The 21,088-nt window shown below is 55.0% G+C and overlaps 1 protein-coding gene across 2 annotated transcripts in view; it reads left to right on the forward strand.

Moving 5' to 3' along the window:
• The window catches only part of CPPED1 (calcineurin like phosphoesterase domain containing 1), a 131,982-nt gene extending 117,211 nt beyond the window's left edge, over positions 1-14,771 (forward strand). The window contains exons 4-5 of one of the 2 annotated variants that reach the window (XM_070064989.1): positions 11,864-11,989; positions 14,473-14,771. In XM_070064989.1, coding sequence (XP_069921090.1) covers positions 11,864-11,989; positions 14,473-14,501 — 155 coding nt within the window. In that variant the 3' untranslated portion in view covers positions 14,502-14,771. Of the gene's footprint in view, positions 1-11,863; positions 12,202-14,472 lie in introns of those variants that run through there. The other variant, XM_070064988.1, reaches the window with a different exon arrangement.
• Positions 14,772-21,088: the final 6,317 nt, after the last annotated feature.

Below are 21,088 nucleotides of genomic sequence, written 5' to 3' on the forward strand. Positions count from 1 at the left end.
TTTGCAGGTGCCTGAGTGGCCTTTGTCACAGAAGCTGACAGCAGGTGCTCCCATCTGAGGCCTTGGCCCCCATCCCCCTTCAGGCTGCTTGCGGCTCCTCGGCACTGCGCAAACGCTGTAACCTCTGCAGACTGCCACGCCGTCCCCTGCAAGAGGAGGACGTTAGTGACCTCGGCGCGGGTGAGAGAATCTTGCATCAGTGCCGGCCAAGTGTTAGCTCAGGGCCAGGTCCACGGGAGGTGCTCAGTAAGTGTTCTCTCCAAGGCCACATCTCTCCCCAGAACACCTAAACCACTGCTGCAGCCGCCTCCAGTCTCCCTGCCTCCACGTCGGGCCTCTTCCCCACCCTCCTCCTGTCACCAAACACAGAGTCAGGCTCAGGTACGCCGGCTTCGTGGTCTTCACAGAGAGCTGCGGGAGAACACAGGGAGGGAAGCTTCCGAAAGAGCCCTTGGCTGTGCCTGAGCCCAGGAGGTCAAGTAGAAGGGAGCTCCAAACGAGGGAACAGCAGGTGCACGGGCCAGGAGGCACAGTGCAAGAGAGATACAATGCATGGACAGCGAGGTGGGAAGTGAGGCTGGCGAGGTTCGTGACAAGGACCTGGTCCTAACCCCCAGGGCCTCAGGGCCCCTCCCACGGAGCCCTGGCCCTCCCCTCCCCGTCACCTGCCTGCCTTCAGCCCTTCCTGGTGGTGCTCCCTGAGTGAGGAAGCCCCCCGTGCACCAGCACCTTCCAGATCCCAGCTCCAGCCCCACCCCTCCAGGAAGCCCCCTGCCTCCCCCAGAGCCCCTCCCCTGGCACTGTCATCTGGGCCCTGCAGTGCAGACGCTCCTGACTACAGAAGAGTCGTTCGTGTACAAGAACACGGTGCACAGAATGTCCACCCAGGGCGGAGTCCACAACTCTGAAGTGCACGTGTTTTCACTTGCACTGCTTCTGAAATCAGGGGGTGTCTGGGCACTAAAGTGGCCTCTTTAGTATGCAGGAAGTGAGGACCACCGTTGTGGCGCGGTGGGTTAAGCCACCTGTGACACCGGCATCCCACGCCCGAGTGCTGGCTCGAGTCCCAGCTGCTTCGCGTCTGATCCAGCTCCCTAATGCATCTGGGAAGGCAGTAGAGGACGCTCTAAGTGCTTGGGCTCCTGACGCCCCCATGGGAGACCTCCGTGGGGACCCTGGCTCCTGGCTTCAGCCTGGCCCAGACCTGGCTCTTGCAACCATTTGGGGAGTGAACCAGCAGGTGGAAAATCAATCACTATTTCTTTCCCTCTCTCTCCCTCTCTCTCCCTCTCTCTCCCTCTCTCTCTCTCCCTCTCTCTCCCTCTCTCTCCCTCTCTCTCCCTCTCTCCCTCTCTCTCCTCCTCCTCCTCTTCTTCCTCTTCTTCCTCCTCCTCCTCCTCCTCTTCCTTCTCTTCCTCCTCCCTTCACCTCCCTCCCTCCTTTAGTCTATCACTTTGCACTTTGCCTTTCAAGTAAATGAAATAAGTCTTTAAAAACAGATGGGAGAAATGGAGTGTTAGAAAGACACAGAAGGAAACAAAGGGAAGAAGGGAGACTGGGGTGGAGCTGACCCACCTGGGTGCCTGCCGTGCCCCTTGCTGAATGACTGTGACCTTGGGCCTGTAGTGTCTGGGACTCAGCTTACCTGTGATACGGAGATAAGAGAGTACCTTCTCCAAGGGGTTCAAATAAGCTGACTGGTTGATGCCCTTAGCACTGTGCTGGGCACAGGACGTGCGCACGGTAGCTGACAGCACTGGACAATGTGTGTTTGATTCTCCTCCACTGCCCTCCGACCCTCCCCGACACACAGAGCCCAGCAGTGCAGCCCCGAGGGCCCACCGGCCCCTTCCTCCCATCCGGAGCCTCCCAGAGTTGGCCCCTGTATTCCTGACTTCCGAGATGAACGTATTGGAAATTCAGGGAGGGTGGGTGTGGCCATGGAAGCGAGGAGGCAGGTGGAGAGGAGGAACGGCGGAGCAGCGGTTTAGCCTCTAGGATTCGGCCTCAGGAGTAAAACGAACTGCTCTGTTCTAATCAGCCCACTTGTGTGAAGTCACCAAATGCCGCAGATGGCCCTGCCGAGGGCAGCACTGCATTGTCCCATTGTGCAGATCACAAGACTGAGGCACAGAGCCATGAAGGCATTGCCCACAGGGCTCATAAGCGGCAGAGTTGGGATTCAGACCCTAGCAGCATGGATTCAGACCCCAGGACCCCTCCGAGTACCTCACCTCAGCGTGGCCTGCCGGCATCTGGAACGCACCCTGAGCTGAACGGGGGTCCCCGCAGACAGCCATGACCCCCCCTTCCCTCTCTCAGACACGGAAGTCACCACGCTCTCCTACAGAGCAAATGCTTCCATCCTAAGGGTTTGTGTCCCCTGACAGGTGCAGCCACGTTGATCCCTTTAATTATTCAATGTATCGAAGTATGTTTGTTCTCTCTGAAGAATTCCATCAGTAAAGCCATGTGTTCCCCAGAAGATCCCCTGGGAGGGGGGTCCGGGCCACCCGCGCTCACCTACCAGGGTTCCTAGCTCCTGGCACTGAAGGTTTCTGGAGTTCCACTTCCCTCTGCCGACCTAATGGGCTGACAAGATAGAAATGGTGCTGTCACGTCTGATCAGCGGGGGGCTGCGGGCCTCCCAGTCGCAGCTCCGCATCCGGCCTGTTTGCGTGGATGGGGCAGTTTCACGGGGAGCATCTTTATGCACCGGCTCCCCCACAGAGCTGCTCTAATTATCAGTTACGAAGACAAGCTCTCTGATATCAGGTAGACAGTCTGTCAGCATCTCCCCAGCTGGGCCGAGACGCGCCACACCCTCCCAGTGCATGATGGGCTTTTCCGAAGATGCCAGCACCAGATCCCCTTCTCTACGTCCTGGCCGCCTGGGCTGCACACGGGTCCTTTAAGGGCTCTCAAGTTCACAGTCTTCTCTGGGGTGCGTTTTGCCAAGCATCAGAGATTCTGATTGAGCAATCGAGGCCATCCGCCTCCCCCTGGGGTACCAGGTATTGTCGGGAAACCAGCCCCGTGTAGAGGAACTGGGTTCGGTGCCCAAAGGCTTACAGCAGCTGCAGATGGTAATGGGCAGTGATGAAGTTCACCGAGTGCTTGGTTTGAAAAGGAAACAGGGTAACGGAACCCTCTGAATTCCCCAGTGGTGGGAGCCGCCTGCACTTCTGAGATGTAATGATTTTTTAAGGACGTTAATTACATTCTGAGAACATCACGCCGGCATCCCAGCTTTTCTGCTCATTTCGCATCACTCGGTCCCAGGAAGTCGGTAAGAGGAGCCGGGCACAGGGGAGGCCCTCTGCACACGGGCAGGGTTGGAAGTGTGCTGGCTTCCGCACCTGTCTTCACAACCCACCCCTCTGCGACCCACCCCTGCTCGCTTGCGCTTGCTTGCTCTCTCTCTTACACTCCTCTGCCTCCGTGGGCCAACTCTTCCACCCAAACACAAGGCCAATCACCAGACTCCAGTCTTCCTCTGGATCCGTGGGGGACCCCGAGGACGGACCATCCCAGTGCCTACACCTCATGCGGCCCTTCGTCTGCATGCAGGTTCCGACTCAGCCCAGTGCTCTGCTCCTGTGGCCACATGCCCAGTGCTGCCTTCTGCCCACCCTGCTTCTGTCTCCCACAGGTTCCTGCTGAAGGCCCAGACGCCCGTTGCTACTGTTCAGCAAGTCCCCTTCCTTGCCTCCCCTCCGACCCCTGGCTGCTGCCTTCCTACCTAGCCCTCCTTCGCCTACAGCAGCCCCCAGGTGCAGTTCCCGCCCCCATATGCCACTCACCACAGTTGCCGTAGCAAGCGAGACACAGTCTCCTGGTTCCCCGGTGTGCCCTCCAAATGCTGGCTCCACCCATCTTCCACTGGTTTCCAAGACCATTAGCAGGGAGCTGGATCGGAAGTGGAGCAGCTGGGACTTGAAACGGGTGCCCATATGGGATGCCAGCACCACAGGCGGAAGCCCCGACGTTAAGATTAAAAAAAAATTATTTGAGAGGCAGAAAGCAGACAGGTAGAGACAGAGACAGGTAGAGAGCTCCCATCTGCTCGTTCACTCCCCGAATGTCTGCAACAGCCAAGGCCTAGGTCAAGGTGATCCTTAGTGGCCAATGAATTCATCTACGCTGCCGATGTAATAGCGCCTCTGGAGAAGCCCGAGAGGACAGGGTTTGGGGAGCGTCTGGACAGCTCAGCACAGCGAGGTTCCTGTAGAGCATGGAGCAGGACTCGAACCCGGGCTCTGAGAGGGGGTGCGGCCATCCAAGTGGTATCTCTACCACTGAACCCAACACTCGTCCCCATAGGCTACCGATTCTTGTGATCAAATCAAAATCCTGGATGCACGAAGGGGACAGGGGGGTCAGCAAGGCGAGGGGTTCATTCAAGGTAACATCCCGTAACAGGGAATAGCAGGGGAAAGAGAAAGGCGGGCGGCCCTGGGCTCTTCCAAAGCCATAAACAGCCACCACAGGAGCAGAGGAGAAGAGAAAAGGCAGTCAGTGCACTCAGATAAAACACACACACAGACCAGAAGGCCAAAAGGTTATGGGCAAGTTGAAAAATGGTTTAATTAGAAAGCTGTGTGAGATGCCAGGCAGGGTCAGCCCAGTGCCCGCCACCCCATGCCGGGCAAGGAGGCCGGGGCAGCCGTGGCAGAGCTGCCAGCCTGCGTGGCATCCCGGTTCCATGCAGCGCTGCCGGGGTGTGCCCCGGGCTTCTCTCTCCACGGCAGAGCCAGTGTGCTGCTCCCCACAGCCCAGGCCGGCTGACAGCCTGTCCCTGCTCTGCGGTCACAGTCACGTGAAAGAGGTTATTTGCAGCACGTTCGGCGGATGTGGGCCTGCCTTCCCAGTTGGTAATGATCCCCTGCCTCGAAGAGGTGACGTCTCCCTGTCTTTCTGGAAGAGAGGAGGTGGTGACTCACATTCCACCAGCGTGAAACCATCAGTTTCGGGGCAAGTGCATGTGGATATGGACAGATACTTCAAAGTTAATCCCTCTAATCAATGGTCTCTACATTTATCGGGAAAGCAGCAGCTGGGACAAGGTTTTAAAAAGGACACAGAGACCAAAAAAAAAAAATATTTCCACCATCTCTTGGGTTAAACAGATCGTTAACTGGGTACTAAGTCCTACTGAAGGCTTAAGGAAGAATACACAATTCTGAATGTTAGAACTGGAATGACCTCTGGTGCGGTCGTGCCCAGTAAGTAGCGCCCTCACCCCACCTCCCCCAGCATACCCATACCAGACATGAAGAACCTGTCTCAGCACCACGGACCTCTGACTCCTCCTAAAGACGGTATTCCAGGCATGTGCTGTCCATCACAGTCATCACTCGAGTTCTGTGTGGTCTCACATAGGCAAACCCAGTACAGAACACAGTGCCTTCTTCACATCAGCTGCATTTTAATGCTCTAGCCACAGCATTTTAGTCACCGCAGAAGGAGCCGTTGATCCACACTGCCAAGAACTGTGTGTGCCACGTGTCAGTCACTCATACATCATCTCCACAGGTTTTTGCCACATTGACTCACTTCCTAAAAACACATTCACTCAATAAGGAAATGTTACATTACAGTGGGTCTCCCCTCATCTGCCGGGGATACATTCCAAGGCATCCAGGGGATGCTTGAAAGAGCAAATTGTAGCAAACCCTGTCCGCACCTTGCTTTCCTGCACAGCCTGTGCCTACCTCTGGTTGGTAAAGCTTCATTGATTAGTTAGACACAGTAAGAGGTTAACAATGATAACTCGCAATAAGATAGCCACCGTACTGTAATCATAGTCATTTAAAACTTAGGAATTTTTTCCAGAACTTTCCACTGAATATTTTCAGACTGAGTTGACTAAGGATAAGGGAGTGTGAGTGTAGAAGCTTAAATGGAAAGCCTGCATGTACTTGCAAGAAAGAGAAGCCGGCAGTAGGCATGGCCCCTCCAGAAGCCGGACCAGCTGAGCACACACCCACGAGCGACAGATCTTCATGTAGCTGAGCCCCAAGATCCTGTGTGCTTTGCTTTAGCAGCTAACCTGACCTGGCCTATTCCGCCGTGCGCTGGGGGCTTAAAGACACACCAGCACACAGCCGAAGCTTTCTCGCCATGTAGTCAGAAAGATGGCAGGAGAATCTGATGTGAGATCATTGCCTTGCCGGGTGACTCGGTGAGATTGAATGTTGTTATTTGCCACCTAAACTCAGGGAAGGAAACTGCTGCATTTCCTGTCTGCTGGGTGGGCCCCCTGCGGCGGGAAACCTGGCCCATGCAGAAACCCATTTCCATCCCACAGTGAAAGGGTTGGGCTAGACAGGGGGAGGGGTTTCCCAAAGCTTAGCTTCCCAGTTTCCGAGTCAGGATTGTAAGGTAAGAATCCAGAGCTGCATACTGAATGGGTCACTGTAGTGTCTCAAGATGCACACGCACGCCCCCACCAAAAAAAGAAAAAAAAAATCAGTTCTTTCAGGAAGGCCTTGCGATCTTGACCTCTCGTAAGGAAAAGGCCGAGTAATTATTTTCATTCCCTTCAAAAGCAAGACTGGCTTTTGGAGACTAGAACTTTGGCACAAGAAGAAACGTGTAGAGTTACCGGGTCGGCCGAGTGTGTCTGTGATGCGGGTTCTGGAAGCTGCTGACTCCCCATGGATGGCGTGGTAGCTACTCTTCACCGATAGCTCCCAGTGCGCTCTGCCTCTCAGTCTCCTCACCCTGCGTAGCCCCCTCCCCTAGAACCTGGGTTTAACCTACAGCTCAGGTTCACCATGTGAGATATGGCTGAACAAACACCAGTGGGCTGGACCTAAGCTTTCAGGAGAGCGGCATCTTGCACTCGTGTGTTTCGGGGATTCAGCCACTCCGTGAAGAACTGCAGGTGGTATGAAAAGACCACAGGAGGAGAGAGCAGGACCCCAGCCCCACAGGTGTCCCTGCGGAGCTACCACGCATATGAGTGAAGCCATCTGGGTCGCACCCACCACAGCTGCGGAAGACCCTGAGTGATACCAGCCGAAGCATCGCCCGGCTGGGCACTGTCTGCCCACATAGCAGGGAAAGAGGAGTCGTAAACGGCATTAACCGTTTGCAAGGTGGAGGGAAAACCCTCACTAAAACATCAGGCTGCACTGGTATTAGCATAGGAGCGCCTGCAGGCAAAGGAAATAGTGCATGCAGAGGTCCTGGGGCAGGAAGGGCTGAAAGGAGCCGTCCAGAGCAGGCAGCGCCTCCTAGGTCACATCAGTGAGATGTAAGGAGAGGCCTGCTGGGGTCTGGGGAGAGATCTCCCTCCCTGATGGGAGGAGGCACATGTCTGCAAAATCCCTCCCCCCCATCATGTCTGTGGGCATCATTGGTTTGTAGGGCTTGTGCAAGCCTCCCACCTCTGAGCTGTGCATTCCACAGGATGACACATGTCTCGGCTGTTTGGGCCACTGTTAGCTTGGCATTCAGGTCCTTGCAGCCCAACAGCATGGCACTGTTCAGAAGATGAACACTGTTCAACACTGTTGAGTCAGCCAATGAAATAAAGCATCCGAGGTCATAGGGCTGCGGTGCGTGACTTCAAAGCCAGAGCCTTCAGCAACAGTGCAGCTCGGAAAAGCCCGTGACCATGAACTTGCTTCAGGGATGGGTGGAGGAGGCCTGCTGGTCATCACGGAATCACTGCACATCCCAGCACCTCTGCCCTGCCCACAGGAGTGTTCCAATGCCCCCAGTCACCTGCAGTTTGCCACCTGGGTTGAGCTGCCTGTCACAAGGGGCTCCGTAGCAGTGGCCAGTGTGCGACTGCCTCTCTAGGGCCTGTGCTGCCCACCATGTCGCTGAAACAATGTGCACGTGCAAATGCCAGGGTCGTTACAGGGCTGCCGTGGGCACAGAGAAGTAGTGAATATTAAATCGCGTATGATTTTTTTTAAAGAATTATCTTGAATGCTTGGCCTGGGGAGAAGTGGATTCAGTCAGAAGTGCAAAGGTTGAGGGGGACTTTCAGAGGCTGAGAGGGGGGCCTCTCCATTCCTCCCAGGGCTCCCAGCTGGGACTGTGAAGCGCATGGCTTCTGCCCTGCCACTTCCAGCTCACATCTGTCATGGCTTCTGTCACTCCGGCAGGCTGCCAGGCCAAGGAGCTAGAGGAGGGATTTGGGTGCCACACTGGACTTGGGGTGGAATCCTGACTCAGCCCCTCTTCCGCTGTGTGATCCAAGACAAGTTACCTCCACTCTCTGAGCCTTTTCCCTCACCAGCAAGCACCAGCTTGCAGAGTGGTTGTGTGATGTCAAGGGCAGTCACAGTCACGTGCGTGGAGACTGGCACGGAGTGAGCAGGTGCTGCTCCTGGGGCCTTTGGAGTTAACGATGAAGTTCGGGGCCTCAGGTGGGATTTGAGTTCCCAGAGGCAGTGACTGAGAGGTAAGTGTTCTTAGCACCCAGCACCTGGCTCCATCTGTGTCACACCCTTGGCCAAGACTGCAAGATTCCCAAACGCAACAAAGAGAGACGCTTTCCAGGGCCACGTAGCACAAGTTGTGAGAGGAAGGGAGCAGACGCAGGTGCCCTAAAGGAGATTTATGTGTGCACACACGTGCTCTGGAGGACACACACATGTGGGTGCACATGAGGACATACGTGTGTGGGCACACACACATGTTCTAGAACAGTGAGATGGGCAGTGGGTCCCCAGTTAGCTGACTTCCTGAGCCCCAGTTGTCTCATCTCTGAAATGGGGGGAAATGGAGGCCAAGAACCCTCACCCAAATGGCTCCTCTACTCCAGGGTTTCTCAGCCTCAATGCAATGGGCACTTGGGGCGAGGCGAGGCCATTCCTTGCTGTGGGGCTGCCCTGTGCCCTGTGGGTGCTTAGCGGCTTCCCTGGCCAGCAGCAGACATAGGGGTTAGATTGAGGAGGGGAAGGATGAGGCAGACACATGAAAGGAAGCCATGATGGGGTGGGGGGGGTAGGACCAGTTTGGAAGCCGAAAGCGCTAGCTTTGTGCCCCTTCTTATTTTTCCTGGGGAGGAGGGGGACTGTCTTGTTGAAACCTTGTTACACGATGCCCCTGGAGCCCTGTCTCATTCCCTTCATTTAAAAAATGGCCTCAGGTAGCCAAGGAAGACGCTCTGCTCCCTGTCGTCCGAGAACCCGGGCGACTTCTCCTCTCTCCCCGCTGCTGCACGAGGCCCCGTGGTAGCCACGTCCCCCGTGCCAGTCCTCCATTCCCTCATCTATAAAGTACAAATAATCAGAGCTGCCGCCAAGGGTTATAATAAAAATTAATAAGATGATAAATCCAGGAGCATTAAAAAAAAGCTATTAGACGTTATATATTACCCCCTTCCTGTCAGGTTGGGAATTGCTGAAAAAGTCAGGACCAGGTTGCCTTTTTGTTTGTTTGTTTTAACTCTCAGTGCTCAGCACAGGACCCAGCCCGTGCTGCCGTGCTTGGTGGAGGTCTGTGAATGAGGTAAGTGGTTGTACTGGCTGACCTCCCTGGATACGCACAGTTAGGTGATGTTACGACTCCACCTGACGAGGAGGCAGAGACGCTGAGTGAGTTTCTGCACAGGGAGTGGTTTGGGCGTCTGCTGCCCCTGCCTCTGCGCTTGCCAACCAGAAGCAGGGGATGTGTCCGCACATTAGGATCCCTGCGAAATGCGTGCGAGGCGGGGCCTCAGGCTGCCAGCACGTGCTGCCGATCACTGCCTTCCCAGCCAGCCAGCGTTTCACCAACAGGATTTTAAAAACCGAGTTAATGGGGTCAGTGCTGTGGCCCATTTGGTTAATCATCCACCTGTGGCTCCGGCATCCCACATGGGTGCCGGTTCTGACCCAGTTGCTCCCCTTGCAGTCCAGCTCTCTCTGGGGCCCAGGAGTGCAGTGGAGGATGGCCCAAGTGCTTGGGCCCTGCACCCGCATGGGAGACCAGGAGGAAGCACCTGGCTCCTGGCTTCGGATGGGTGCAGCACGCCGGCCATAGGGGCCATTTGGGGGGTGAACCAATGGAAGGAAGATCTTTCTCTCTGTCTCTCTCTCTCAGTAACTCTATCTGTCAAATAAATTAAAAAAAAAAAAAAAAACACGTTAAGCTCCATGTGGTGAGATTTTTAAGCAGCCAACGTGATAAACCATTAAAATGGCATCTCCCGGCTGGCGCCGCGGCTCACTAGGCTAATCCTCCACCTAGTGGCGCCGGCACACCGGGTTCTAGTCCCGGTTGGGGCGCCGGATTCTGTCCCGGTTGCCCCTCTTCCAGGCCAGCTCTCTGCTGTGGCCAGGGAGTGCAGTGGAGGATGGCCCAAGTCCTTGGGCCCTGCGCTCCATGGGAGACCAGGATAAGTACCTGGCTCCTGCCATCGGATCAGCATGGTGTGCCGGCCGCAGCACGCTGGCCGCGGTGGCCATTGGAGGGTGAACCGACGGCAAAGGAAGACCTTTCTCTCTGTCTCTCTCTCTCTCTCTCTCTCTCTCACTGTCCACTCTGCCTGTCAAAAAAATAAAAAATAAATAAAAATTTTAAAAAATGGCATCTCCCTTTACCATAGACTTCCTCACGTCCAAGGCCATTTTAACAGCATCGTGTCCGCCCCTCCAGAAGTTTTGCTTGCCTTCTCAAACTTCCAAACACTCAGTGCTGGGGTTGTGGTGCAATGGGTTAAGCCACTGCATGCGACGCTGACATCATAGCACTGGTTCAAGTCCCGGCTGCTCCACATCCGAGCCAGCTCCCTGCTAATGTGCCTGGGAAAGCAGTAGAAGATGCCCCAAGTGCTTGGGCCCCTGTACCCATGTGGGAGACCTGAAAGAAGTTCCAGGATCCTGGCTTTGGCCTCGCCATTGCAGTCATCTGGGGAGTGAACCAGCAGAAGGAAGATCATTCTCTCTCCCTCTCTCTGTGCAGCAAAAAAAAATAAATTTTAAAAATACAAATAATTATGTCTAATTTTTAAAACACAGACAGGCACGGTTTCTTTGTCTTTTGTGAGATATTTGGGATATTGCTCAGCGTCCCTACTCTTTCTCTCCCTGGCTGTCCCGCACATCACTGCGTCATTGCCATATCACACGCACGGGCATTTGTGTCACGTTCAGTCATTGTTACTACAGACAGGCTCTGGAGAGTGCCTGGCTTGGCTTTGTGGGCAGTGCACACACAGGAAGCGACTCCTGGGAGCAGCGTGCTGGAGCGAAGTCTAAGGGGTATTTTTAGATTCCGCAACTATCGCCACCCATGGTAACATCACCCACTCACTGCTGCCCCCAAATGTGGGAGTCTCTGGGGCGGGTGGCCCTTCACTCCTGTGCCTGGTGTGTGTGCCTTCCTGCTTGTCTCATTGAGATGCCACGAATGTCCCCCAGCCCCTGCAGTGTGCCCAAGTCCAGGCAGATCCTCCTACACCAGTGATAAACCAGAATTATGAGGCCGGCTGTTAAAAGACTCAAAAAATCGTTTGGAAAATGTAAATAATGCATGCCCAGGTAAGTGACTTGCAAGAACTCCTCGTGCGAGGGGGGATGTTTATGACCTGAGGTTGAAGGCCAAATGCAGGAGACACGAACTGGGTCTGAATCTTAGGTCTGAACATACCAGAGATGCTGGGACCCCACCCCAGAGAGTCTGATCCCGCAGGCTGGCATGGGCCTGGGGTGGGGGGAGGAATCTGTGCTTTAAGCAAGCTCACCAAAGGTGCAGTGTCCTCCCAAAATGCATGTGTTTGCTATCATCTCAAACAGAATCAAGAACGAGAAATGGGGAATTCATCACAGAGCGGGAAGTGTTTGCGTCTGGGTCCGCTGACTCTGTGTTCCGTGTTTTTCTCTCTGCTTTGCTGAGCTGTCCAAATTTTCCTTCTCAGAAACTCGGATGTTCGGAAGTCGAGTGAATGCTCTAAAATCTGGACCCGCCCCACCCCCCTTCTCATTCAGCCCACGTTGCAGGAGAAAGGAGAGAGGTGAAGACTGGCACCACGAGGGTCCTGGCTGTGAGTATCGCTGGGGCGACCATCGAACTGCAGTAGGGACCCAGGGGTGGGCATTCGGCCCAGCAGTCAAGGCGCCTGCGGCCCTGTCCCACACTGGGCCGCCTGGTTTCCATAGCGGCCTCTGGCTGCAGGTTCCAGCTCTTGCTAATGCCGACCCTGGGAGGCAGCTGTGCTGGTATTGCAGGCGGTGGCTTTGACCCACTGCACTGCAGCACTGGGCCCAACAGTGGTGTTTATACACTCCCACAGTGACACACCACACTTTACAGGCACGGCCAGGTGAGCAGCTTGGGGGTTTCTGTGTGCTGGGCACCCTCGGAGTCCTCCCCAGCCCTTCCGAAGTCAGCTGCCCCCCCCCACCTCCCGTACCGCAGAACTCTGGGACCCGTTCCTCCCTCTCCCTGGGCCGGGGTGCCCATCACCCCAGCTCCGTCCCCCATTCCCTATCCTTCCCAGCTGCTGGTGACCTATGCTCCTCTCGCTGTGTCCATGACATCGTGTTTGTAAGCTTTGGGGACAGTTGCTTTTATTTCTGGAGGGTCAAAGGGTGTGCCGTAGGGACTGAGAGGTAAGGCCACAGCAGCTCCTGGGCCCCCACCCCCAGCAACGCTCCCACTCCCCTTCGGGGGTCGGATCGCTCCCCTCCTCCACACTGCCGGCCCCAGGAATCTGGCAGGCCCCGCCTCCGGTGAACAGACAGCTTTCTGGTTTTTCTTTTCTTTTTTTTTTTTTTTTTAAGATTTTATTTATTTACTTGAAAGAGTTACAGAGAGGCAGAGGCAGAAAGAGAAAGAGAGAGAGGTGTTCCATCCGCTGGTTCACTCCTCGGATGGTTGCAATGGCTGGAGATGTGTCAGGAGCCAGGAGCTTCTTCTGTGTCTCCCACACAGGTGCAGGGGCCCAAGGACTTGGGCCATCTTCTACTGCTTTCCCAGACCATAGCAGAGAGCTGGATCAGAAGTGGAGCAGCCAGGACTCGAACCGGCACATATATAGGATACTGGCACTGCAGGCGGCAGCTTAACCCACTAGCACTGGCCTCTGAGCGGACAGCATTTAGAGGGTCGCTGTCCTAATCCGGAAAAAGATGGTGAAGCCAAACACAATTCCTGACAAACTTCAGTTTCACAAGTTTCGTTTTCCTTACTCTCCGTGCGTGAAGTAATTCCAGACAGGAGATATAGTCCAAGGAATTCCCTGTGTGCTTAACTCAGGCTCCCGAAGTGCTGACGTCTTAGCCGGCTCGCTGTGGTCCCGTCTGTGGCTGCGTGTATGCGTGTCTCGCTGTGCTGTGTAGACAGAGTGCACAGTATACATTATGCATCAGTACTGCCGCAAGTGCGGGAAGATGGAGCGAAAAATAAATGCATTTGGAGCATTCTAAATTCATGCTAATTTTTCCATCAGACACATTTTCCATGATATTTTGGAAGACCTTTCATATACACACACACACACACACACACACATATATAGTCGATATTCTGTACCATTTAAGGGTAAAGAGGCACACAGGTATCTGTGTTTCCAGTGACTGGGAGATTCCTGAAAACAGCAAAGAAACCAACAAGCCAAGGTGGTTCTGCATCATCACAGCCAGGGGACCCCACTGGTGAGGGCTGGTGTCGGATCTGCAGATCACGTCTCCCAATAGCGTCCATTCCAGCTCAGGCTCCAACCCAGGCTTGGGCGCTGTGTCTAAGATCCCGTGTCTCCCATCTCCTCTCACCTGGAACGTCTCGCGTCTCTGCCTTGCGACCTTGACATAGTCAGAGGCTACAAGCCAGTGTCAGTGCCAAACGCCCTGCGCTGGGTCTCTGCCAATGCCTCCTGGTGATTAAATCACGCAAGTTCTGTGTCTTTGCCAGAAGGGAACATCACAGACTGTGTGTTTTCCTCCGTGGGTTCCGGAAGAAGGCCCCCCCCGACGGTTTGTCTCGTTCCAGTGTTGCTAATTTGGATCATTCGGGTAAAGTGACACCTGCCAGGCTTCCGTGCCCCTCCTTCTGTTCGCAGTCAGCCAGTAAGAGAGCTGTAGAGCCACGCAGATTCCCTGGACGTCATCTAACTTTCCCCTCCAATTTTAGCTCCCATCTCTTAGGAGGATTCCCGTTTGGGCAGAGAAGCCTTGGGAGAGTTGCCATTCTGACTGTATTCTTGAGCACATGAAAAGCAAGTGCCTATCCAAGGACCTTTGACTTGGGCTGTATTTCAAAAACTACACCTCCAGGAAACAAATGGAGATGTGAACAAAGATGTAGATACAAGAGTTTTCATTACAACACAACTCACGCGAGCAAAGCTTGGTACTGAGTTAAATAACAAATCGGTAACCAGAAAGACAGTCAGTCGTCGAAAACAATGCTTTAGAAAACATCTTTGGGGGCTGGCGCTGTGGCGCAGCAGGTTAACACCCTGGCCTGAAGCACCAGCATCCCATATAGACACTGGTTCGAGTCCTGGCTGCTCCTCTTCCGATCCAGCTCTCTGCTGTGGCCTGGGAAAGCAGTAGAAGATGGCCCAAGTCCTTGGGCCCCTGCACCCATGTGGGAGACCCAGAAAAAGCTCCTGGCTCCTGGCTTCGGATTGGCACAGCTCCAGCCGTTGCGGCCAATTGGGGAGTGAACCAGGAGATGGAAGACCTCTCTCTCTCTCTCTCTCTCTCTCTCCCCCTCTCTGCCTCTCCTCTTTCTCTCTCTCTCTCTCCCTCTCTGCCTCTCCTCTATCTGTGTAACTCTGATGTTCAGATAAATAAATAAATCTTTTTAAAAAAAAAAGAAAACATCTTCGATATATAACACGAAGTAATAAAAGGCAGAGTGTGAACCTGCTTTTGGCTAAATGCATCGTGGGCCAGTGGAGTGAATGTTGGAACAGAAGACAAGGCATCGCAGAAAAAGCTTTCTAGTTCGGAGAATCTGGAGTTCTGGTAGCAGTGATAGGTTCAGGTTAACTTCGGGGTTTTTATACTGTACCGTAATCACGGAAGATAATATTACAGAGCGCTGAGTGGGAGATGCACAGCCATCGTGTTCCCTCTTTGTAACTTTTCTGTGAACCCAACATTGTTCCAGAGAAAAGCTCCATGAAGGGTGTGATCTGAGGGTGATGAGAATGGTCACTATCCTGATCGTGGTGATGGTGTCACGGCTGTGCACACATGCACAACACATCGTATGTATCACACACATGGACTGTGCAGCTGGGGGCAGGGGTCAGGCCCAGGTGCTAAGACACCTGAGTTCCATTCTGGAGCACCTGGGGCTGATCCCGGCTCCATCTCCCGATTCCAGCTTCCTGTGACTGCAGACCCTGGGAGGCGGCAGTGACGGCTCAGAAGCGGGGTTCCTGCCACCCACGTAGGAGGCCCTGGCTGACTTCCTAGCTCCTGGCTTTGGACCCACGCAGCCCTGGGGTTGGGCCAGCAGATTGTAGCCCTCTCTCTCTGTCTCTGTCTCTGCCTCAATAATAAATTATTTAAATTTTTTAAAAATAGCAGATATGTAGTTTATCGCATGTCAGGTATACAAGGAGGCTTCTAAGAGTTACTGAAAAATCGATTTAAAGGATATATTTGGGGCTGGCAGTGCAGGCATCCCATATGGGTGCTGGTTCAGGTCCCGGCTGCCCCACTTCCAATCCAGCTCTCTGCTGTGGCCCAGGGAAGCAGTAGAAGATGGCCCAAGTCCTTGGGCCCCTGCACCTGCCTGGGAGACCCAGAAGAAGCTCCTGGCTCCTGGTTTCGGATTGGTGCAACTCCGGCAGTTGCAGCCAATTGGGGAGAGAACCAGCGGTTGGAAGACCTTTCTCTGTCTCTCTCTCTCTGCCTCTTCTTCTCTCTGTGTAACTCTGACTTTTGAATATTTTAAAAAAGGATATATTTATTTAATGCAAAAATATTTTGAAACCCATAGATAATTGTTTCATAAAATGCATTTTTCCGTGATTTTTATGAAAACCTTCATACTTTCATATTTAAATACAACCTATATTTTAAATTTTTCACAATTTAAAAACAACCTATATTTGATAGACTTCCAATTATATTAAAATACATGCATAGGAAAAATAAATGATGAAGAAACTCAAAATATTAACGAGTGTTGGTGTTTGTAGCAGGTCGGACTACAGGAGCTTGTGATTTTTACAGTGTGCTGTGGGTCCCCTCTGTGCAATGGGCACACAAGGCTGAAATAATGAGGGGAGCCACTGCTTTAAACCAGGGGGGTTTGCAGGAAGACAGCTCTGCCCTGCCTGGGCGGCGCCCCCGGCGAGGAAGGCAGGGGCTCTCAAAGAGAGGAAGACACAACACAGCCGAGACCCCTCGAGGGCCTGGAAGACCCTCCCAGCTCCCTGGGTTGGGGGCAGAGGCTGGGGCCCCCACTTTCCTGTGCGTAGGGGAGCAGGTGGAGCAGACGGCTGTGAGAATGCAGATTCCCAGGCCGCCCCAGCTGCTGCTCTGACTCACTGGGTCGGGGGGGGGGGGCGTTTCTCAGGCACCACAAGTGAATCCGACACAGCTGTGGGGGCCCAAAGCCAGTTGCAAACCATCCAAAGCCTCCTGTCTTAACCTCTCCTTCTCGTGTGCCCGTCTGTTTCCCCGAGACGACGCTTGGAAGTCGGAAGTGAGCGGTCCCTCCTCCCTGTCCCTTCAGGGGAGGGGGCATCAGATGGACGTGTCTGTGTCTGTCTCCCTGGAGCAGGCCCCGGACGTCTCAGTCCACAGGGACTCAGCTGCCTGGAGGAGCCAAGGGCAGGATGGGGTAGGGGGAGGAGTCCAAGGCGGAGGAGGTGGGAGGGAGCCCAGATGGTCCCTGTGAGCCGTGGGGACGGGCAATCCAGGAGGGACCAGAGACAAGGGCCCGGGGAAAGCTGTTCTGACATACAAGCTGCCCATTCTGAGCCTGTGCTTAGGGAGGGCAGATATGGTAAGGAGCAACCCCCATCCATCCCCCCAGTAGCTCCCAGCCCCCTTAGGAAGCAGCTGGGGGGAGGGGCTGGGGAGTAGCCATGGCCCCCAGGTAACAACTGGTCCCAGGGTTGGGGGTTGGGGGCAGATTTCCCAGCCCACTGTGGCCACACCTTTGTGTCCTTCAAGAAAGTGTTCCCTCAGTCCAAAAGGTCACCTCAACCGGCGGGGAGCGGGGGCACCTGCCATGAAGAAGCCAGATGGGACCTTGAAATCCTCAGTGTCCCTGGGAGTGGAGAATGGGGCTCCGGGTTCACGCACAGAGGTTTCAGGGTGGCAGCCGGCAAATCATAAGTGCAGGAAATGAGAAAAAGTGGCTATGGCTGGCCAAGGAGGGGTCCTCGGGTCCAGCCTGGGAGGTCAGGGAGGCCTTCCTGGAGGTGGGGAGGAGCAGGGGCCGGCAGTTCAGAGGCAGAAGCCGAGGGTGCTTATTGACCGAGAGAGCAGCGTGGGCTACCTGAAGTCCAGGAATTAGGGGCAGGTGGAGGAGGGAAGGCGTGGCTCTGATTTTACTTATTGGAAAGGCAGAGTGATGGAGAGAGACTTGAGCCATCACCTGCTGCCTCCCGGAGTGTGAGTCAGCAGGCAGCTGGGTTGGAACAGGGAGGCAGGAGGCAGGCAGCCCTAGCAGCAGTACTCGGGAGGAATGCACATTCCCAGGCCCCCTCTGCCTGCCGGGCTGGGAAGCTCAGGGGTGCGGTCAGCCGGCTGTGAGCTCACCCTGCAGAGGCTGCAGACACACGCTGGCCTCTGAGAACCACCCCTAGGGACAGGAGACTTCCAGAAGCTCATGGGGAAGGGGCATTAAGAGTTTATTTTGATGTGGGGGGAAAGAAAAAGGTGTCAGGTGCCAAATTCTATCCATGAGCCATGGAGGATGCAGGCTACAGAAAACCGGGCATTGGGTTTCTCAATGGCGCTTGCGTCATAATGAACCCAAAATTGCAACTCATTCTTCCACAAACTTCTTGGAGTCCCCTCATGGTCAGTGGCTGCAATCAGGGTCAGGGAACCTCACCTGCCCGGCTCCACTGTGGACCCTGGTGGGCAACGGGGTGAACCTGGAGGAGGAGGTCCGAGTCGCGAGTGTGACTCGGGCCCCAGGGCTCTGGAGGAGCTCAATGTGAACCTCTGGGCCTCGTGCCCGGTTTGCCTCGGGTCCATGGGATCTCCCTGGCCGCACCAGCAAGGTTGATGCCAGGAGCAGGGAGTGCAGACCATGCATTCCCCCAGCTGGCCCACGCTTCGCTTCAACGGAGGAATTCTGCGTTAGCAAACCCAGCTGGCTGCTCCCAGGCCCCAGAGTTCTGGGCGTGGTTGGCCTCAGGTGGGACTTGAATCTAACTACCTCCCAGGCAGGCCTGGCTAGCTAACCTGTTGAAGCAGTTAAGAATTCAGAAAGGCAGCCGGCGCCGCGGCTCACTAGGCTAATCCTCCACCTAGCAGCGCCGGCACACCGGGTTCTAGTCCCGGTCAGGGCGCCGGATTCTGTCCCGGTTGCCCCTCTTCCAGGCCAGCCCTCTGCTGTGGCCAGGGAGTGCAGTGGAGGATGGCCCAGGTGCTTGGGCCCTGCACCCCATGGGAGACCAGGAGAAGCACCTGGCTCCTGGCTCCTGCCATCGGATCAGCGCGGTGCGCCGGCCGCGGCGGCCATTGGAGGGTGAACCAACGGCAAAGGAAGACCTTTCTCTCTGTCTCTCTCTCTCACTGTCCACTCTGCCTGTCAAAAAAAAAAAAATTTCAGAAAGGCAATAGCAGATCAAAGGCAAGCCCCTCTTTGGGAGCTTAGAACCCGGTGTTTCAGGGACCGGCGTGGTGGCCTAATGGATATAGCTGCCACCTGCGAAGCCAGCATCCCGTATGCACACCAGTTCAAAACCCAGCTGCTCCCCTTCAAATCCAGCTCCCCGCTAAAGGAAGGCAGGGGGGATGGCACAGGTGCTTGGGACCTTGCACCCACGTGGGAGACCCAGAAGATGTTCCTGTCTTTGGCCTGACCTGGATGCAGCTGTCATGGCCCACAGATGTTGTGAACCAACTGATGAAAGATACTCTCTCTCCCTCACTGCCCCCTCTTCCTGTCACTTTGAAATTTTTTTTAAATGGACCCAGTGTTTCCATACCACACAGGTGTGCGGCTACCCTGTTCCCAGTGACACTGATGCCACTGGTATGGGGATGGCCCCCAACACCCACAGCCTGGCAGTGTCCAGAGTGATGAGCCGTGCAGTACAAGGGGCTTCAACATCCACAGAGAATTTCAAGATGTTCATTTTGGTGCAAACATTTTGAAACCCATGTATTATGAGGGGTCTTCAAAAAGTTCATGGAAATGCACGTAACTAGGCATAGAAGTCAAAATGTTTTTGCACCAAGCTCAACCAACCTATTTTTTTTTAAAAAAGATGTATCTTATTTATTTGAAAGGCACAGTTAGAGAGAAAAGGAAAGACGGAGATCTTCCATCTTCTGGTTTATTCCCCAGATGGCCACAACGGCCAGGGCTAGCCCAGACTGAAGCCAGGAGCCTGAAACTCCATCCAGGCTTCCCACATGGATAGCAGGGACCAAGCCCTTGGGCCATCTTCTGCTGCTTTCCCAGGTGCATTAGCAGGGAGCTGGCTCAGAAGTGGAGCAGCCAAGACTCAAACAGCTAGCCATAAGGGATAGCGGCATTGCAAGCTGCTTAACCCACTGTGCCACGATGCTGGCCCCATAGACCTTTTAACTGCATTTTTCCACCGGTGTTTCTGAAGCGCCCTTGGGTGTTCTGGAGTGTGGATTAGCACCTGACAGTCTCCAAAGCCTTGTGGGCTCGCTCCCTGCCTGTGTCTATCAGAGGCCGGGCACACAGACTGGCCAGCCCCACGTGTGAACTGACGGGGCCGGAGCACCAAGTTTCTTCCTTCTTAGCACACACACAGCATTGCCGTCATTGCTGGGTTCCTGCTGGGTGCTGGCAGGTGCATGAGGCAGGTGCTATTAATATTTCTGTCTTTACTTAGGGAAGCTGGGGCTCAAAGTGCAGGGTTTGTCTCAAGCCACACAACACATGGCCGGCAGGGGTGCAGGCTCTTACTCTGCCTAATGACACAACTCCAGGACTCCCTAGCGTAGAGCCTGGGCAGTTGCAACTCGGGGGACGGACCAGGGTCCCGGCAGTAGGGCAGAACAGATGCCCTGGCCGTCGGCCTTCTAAGTCGCTGCTCCCGGGAGAGGGACAGGGAGACGGGATGGCTGGGGAGGGTCACCGCCTAGACAGCCACTGCCTGCCCCCAGCTCTGAGCCCTGGCTCCAGATGTCAGCATTTGATTTGCCCCCTCACATTGTTTAAGCTCAGCTCTGACGGCCCCAGGCTCTGGGATGTCCAAGAGATGACTCCGCTGACATCTGCCACTGCCTCCCCGTCGGTCTCGCCAGTGTCCCTGCAGGCCCTTGCCCTGTGGCCACCACAGACACCCTCGGAAGACAAGATCAGAATGTGCTGGCCCCTTAGGGATGTGCAGGCAGCCAGCTGCGTGGGTGGCAGAGCTGGGGCTCCCGTGTATGGCAGGGGGACCCTGTGATGTGTAGCCCCTGCCTGTCGGCCCAGCCCCGCTCCTTGGCTGCAGCCTCCCTGGCCACCTTGCAGCTCTGTGCTCAGGCTGTATGGATTCCGGCCTCCAGACCTCCACCTGGGCACTTCCCTCTGGCTGGCACCCCTTCCCACACTGGTGTGCCATTGTGCCAGAGTCGGCTTGTCAGAGATGCTACCTGGACCCTGTCTCCAGCTGCCCTCTTGGCCTGTGATTTCGTTCCGAGGGCTGACTGCAAGCTGAAGTAGGGTTCACTCATTAGCTTGTCTGCAAGCTTACTTCCCCCTGAAGTCGAAGTGCTCACGAGGACACCCTGGTCTGTCTTCCAGTAACGCCCCTGGTACCCGAGACGGTGTCTGGTACATAATAGGTGCTCACTTAGTCTTTCTGGTAGGCAAATGCCACCCTTTGACTGCTCTGATCAGAAACTCTGGGGTTAAGCTCAACTGTGCTGCCCTGTCTGTCTTGCTCCAGAGCCTGCCTCCAGCCACCGGTCTCCTGGCACCTGACTGGTGCTCCCACCCACCTGGCGTTGTTTCTCCAGGTCCTGGTACC

This window comes from Oryctolagus cuniculus, chromosome 19 (genome assembly GCF_964237555.1).
Source record: "Oryctolagus cuniculus chromosome 19, mOryCun1.1, whole genome shotgun sequence".
Lineage (NCBI taxonomy): Eukaryota > Metazoa > Chordata > Mammalia > Lagomorpha > Leporidae > Oryctolagus > Oryctolagus cuniculus.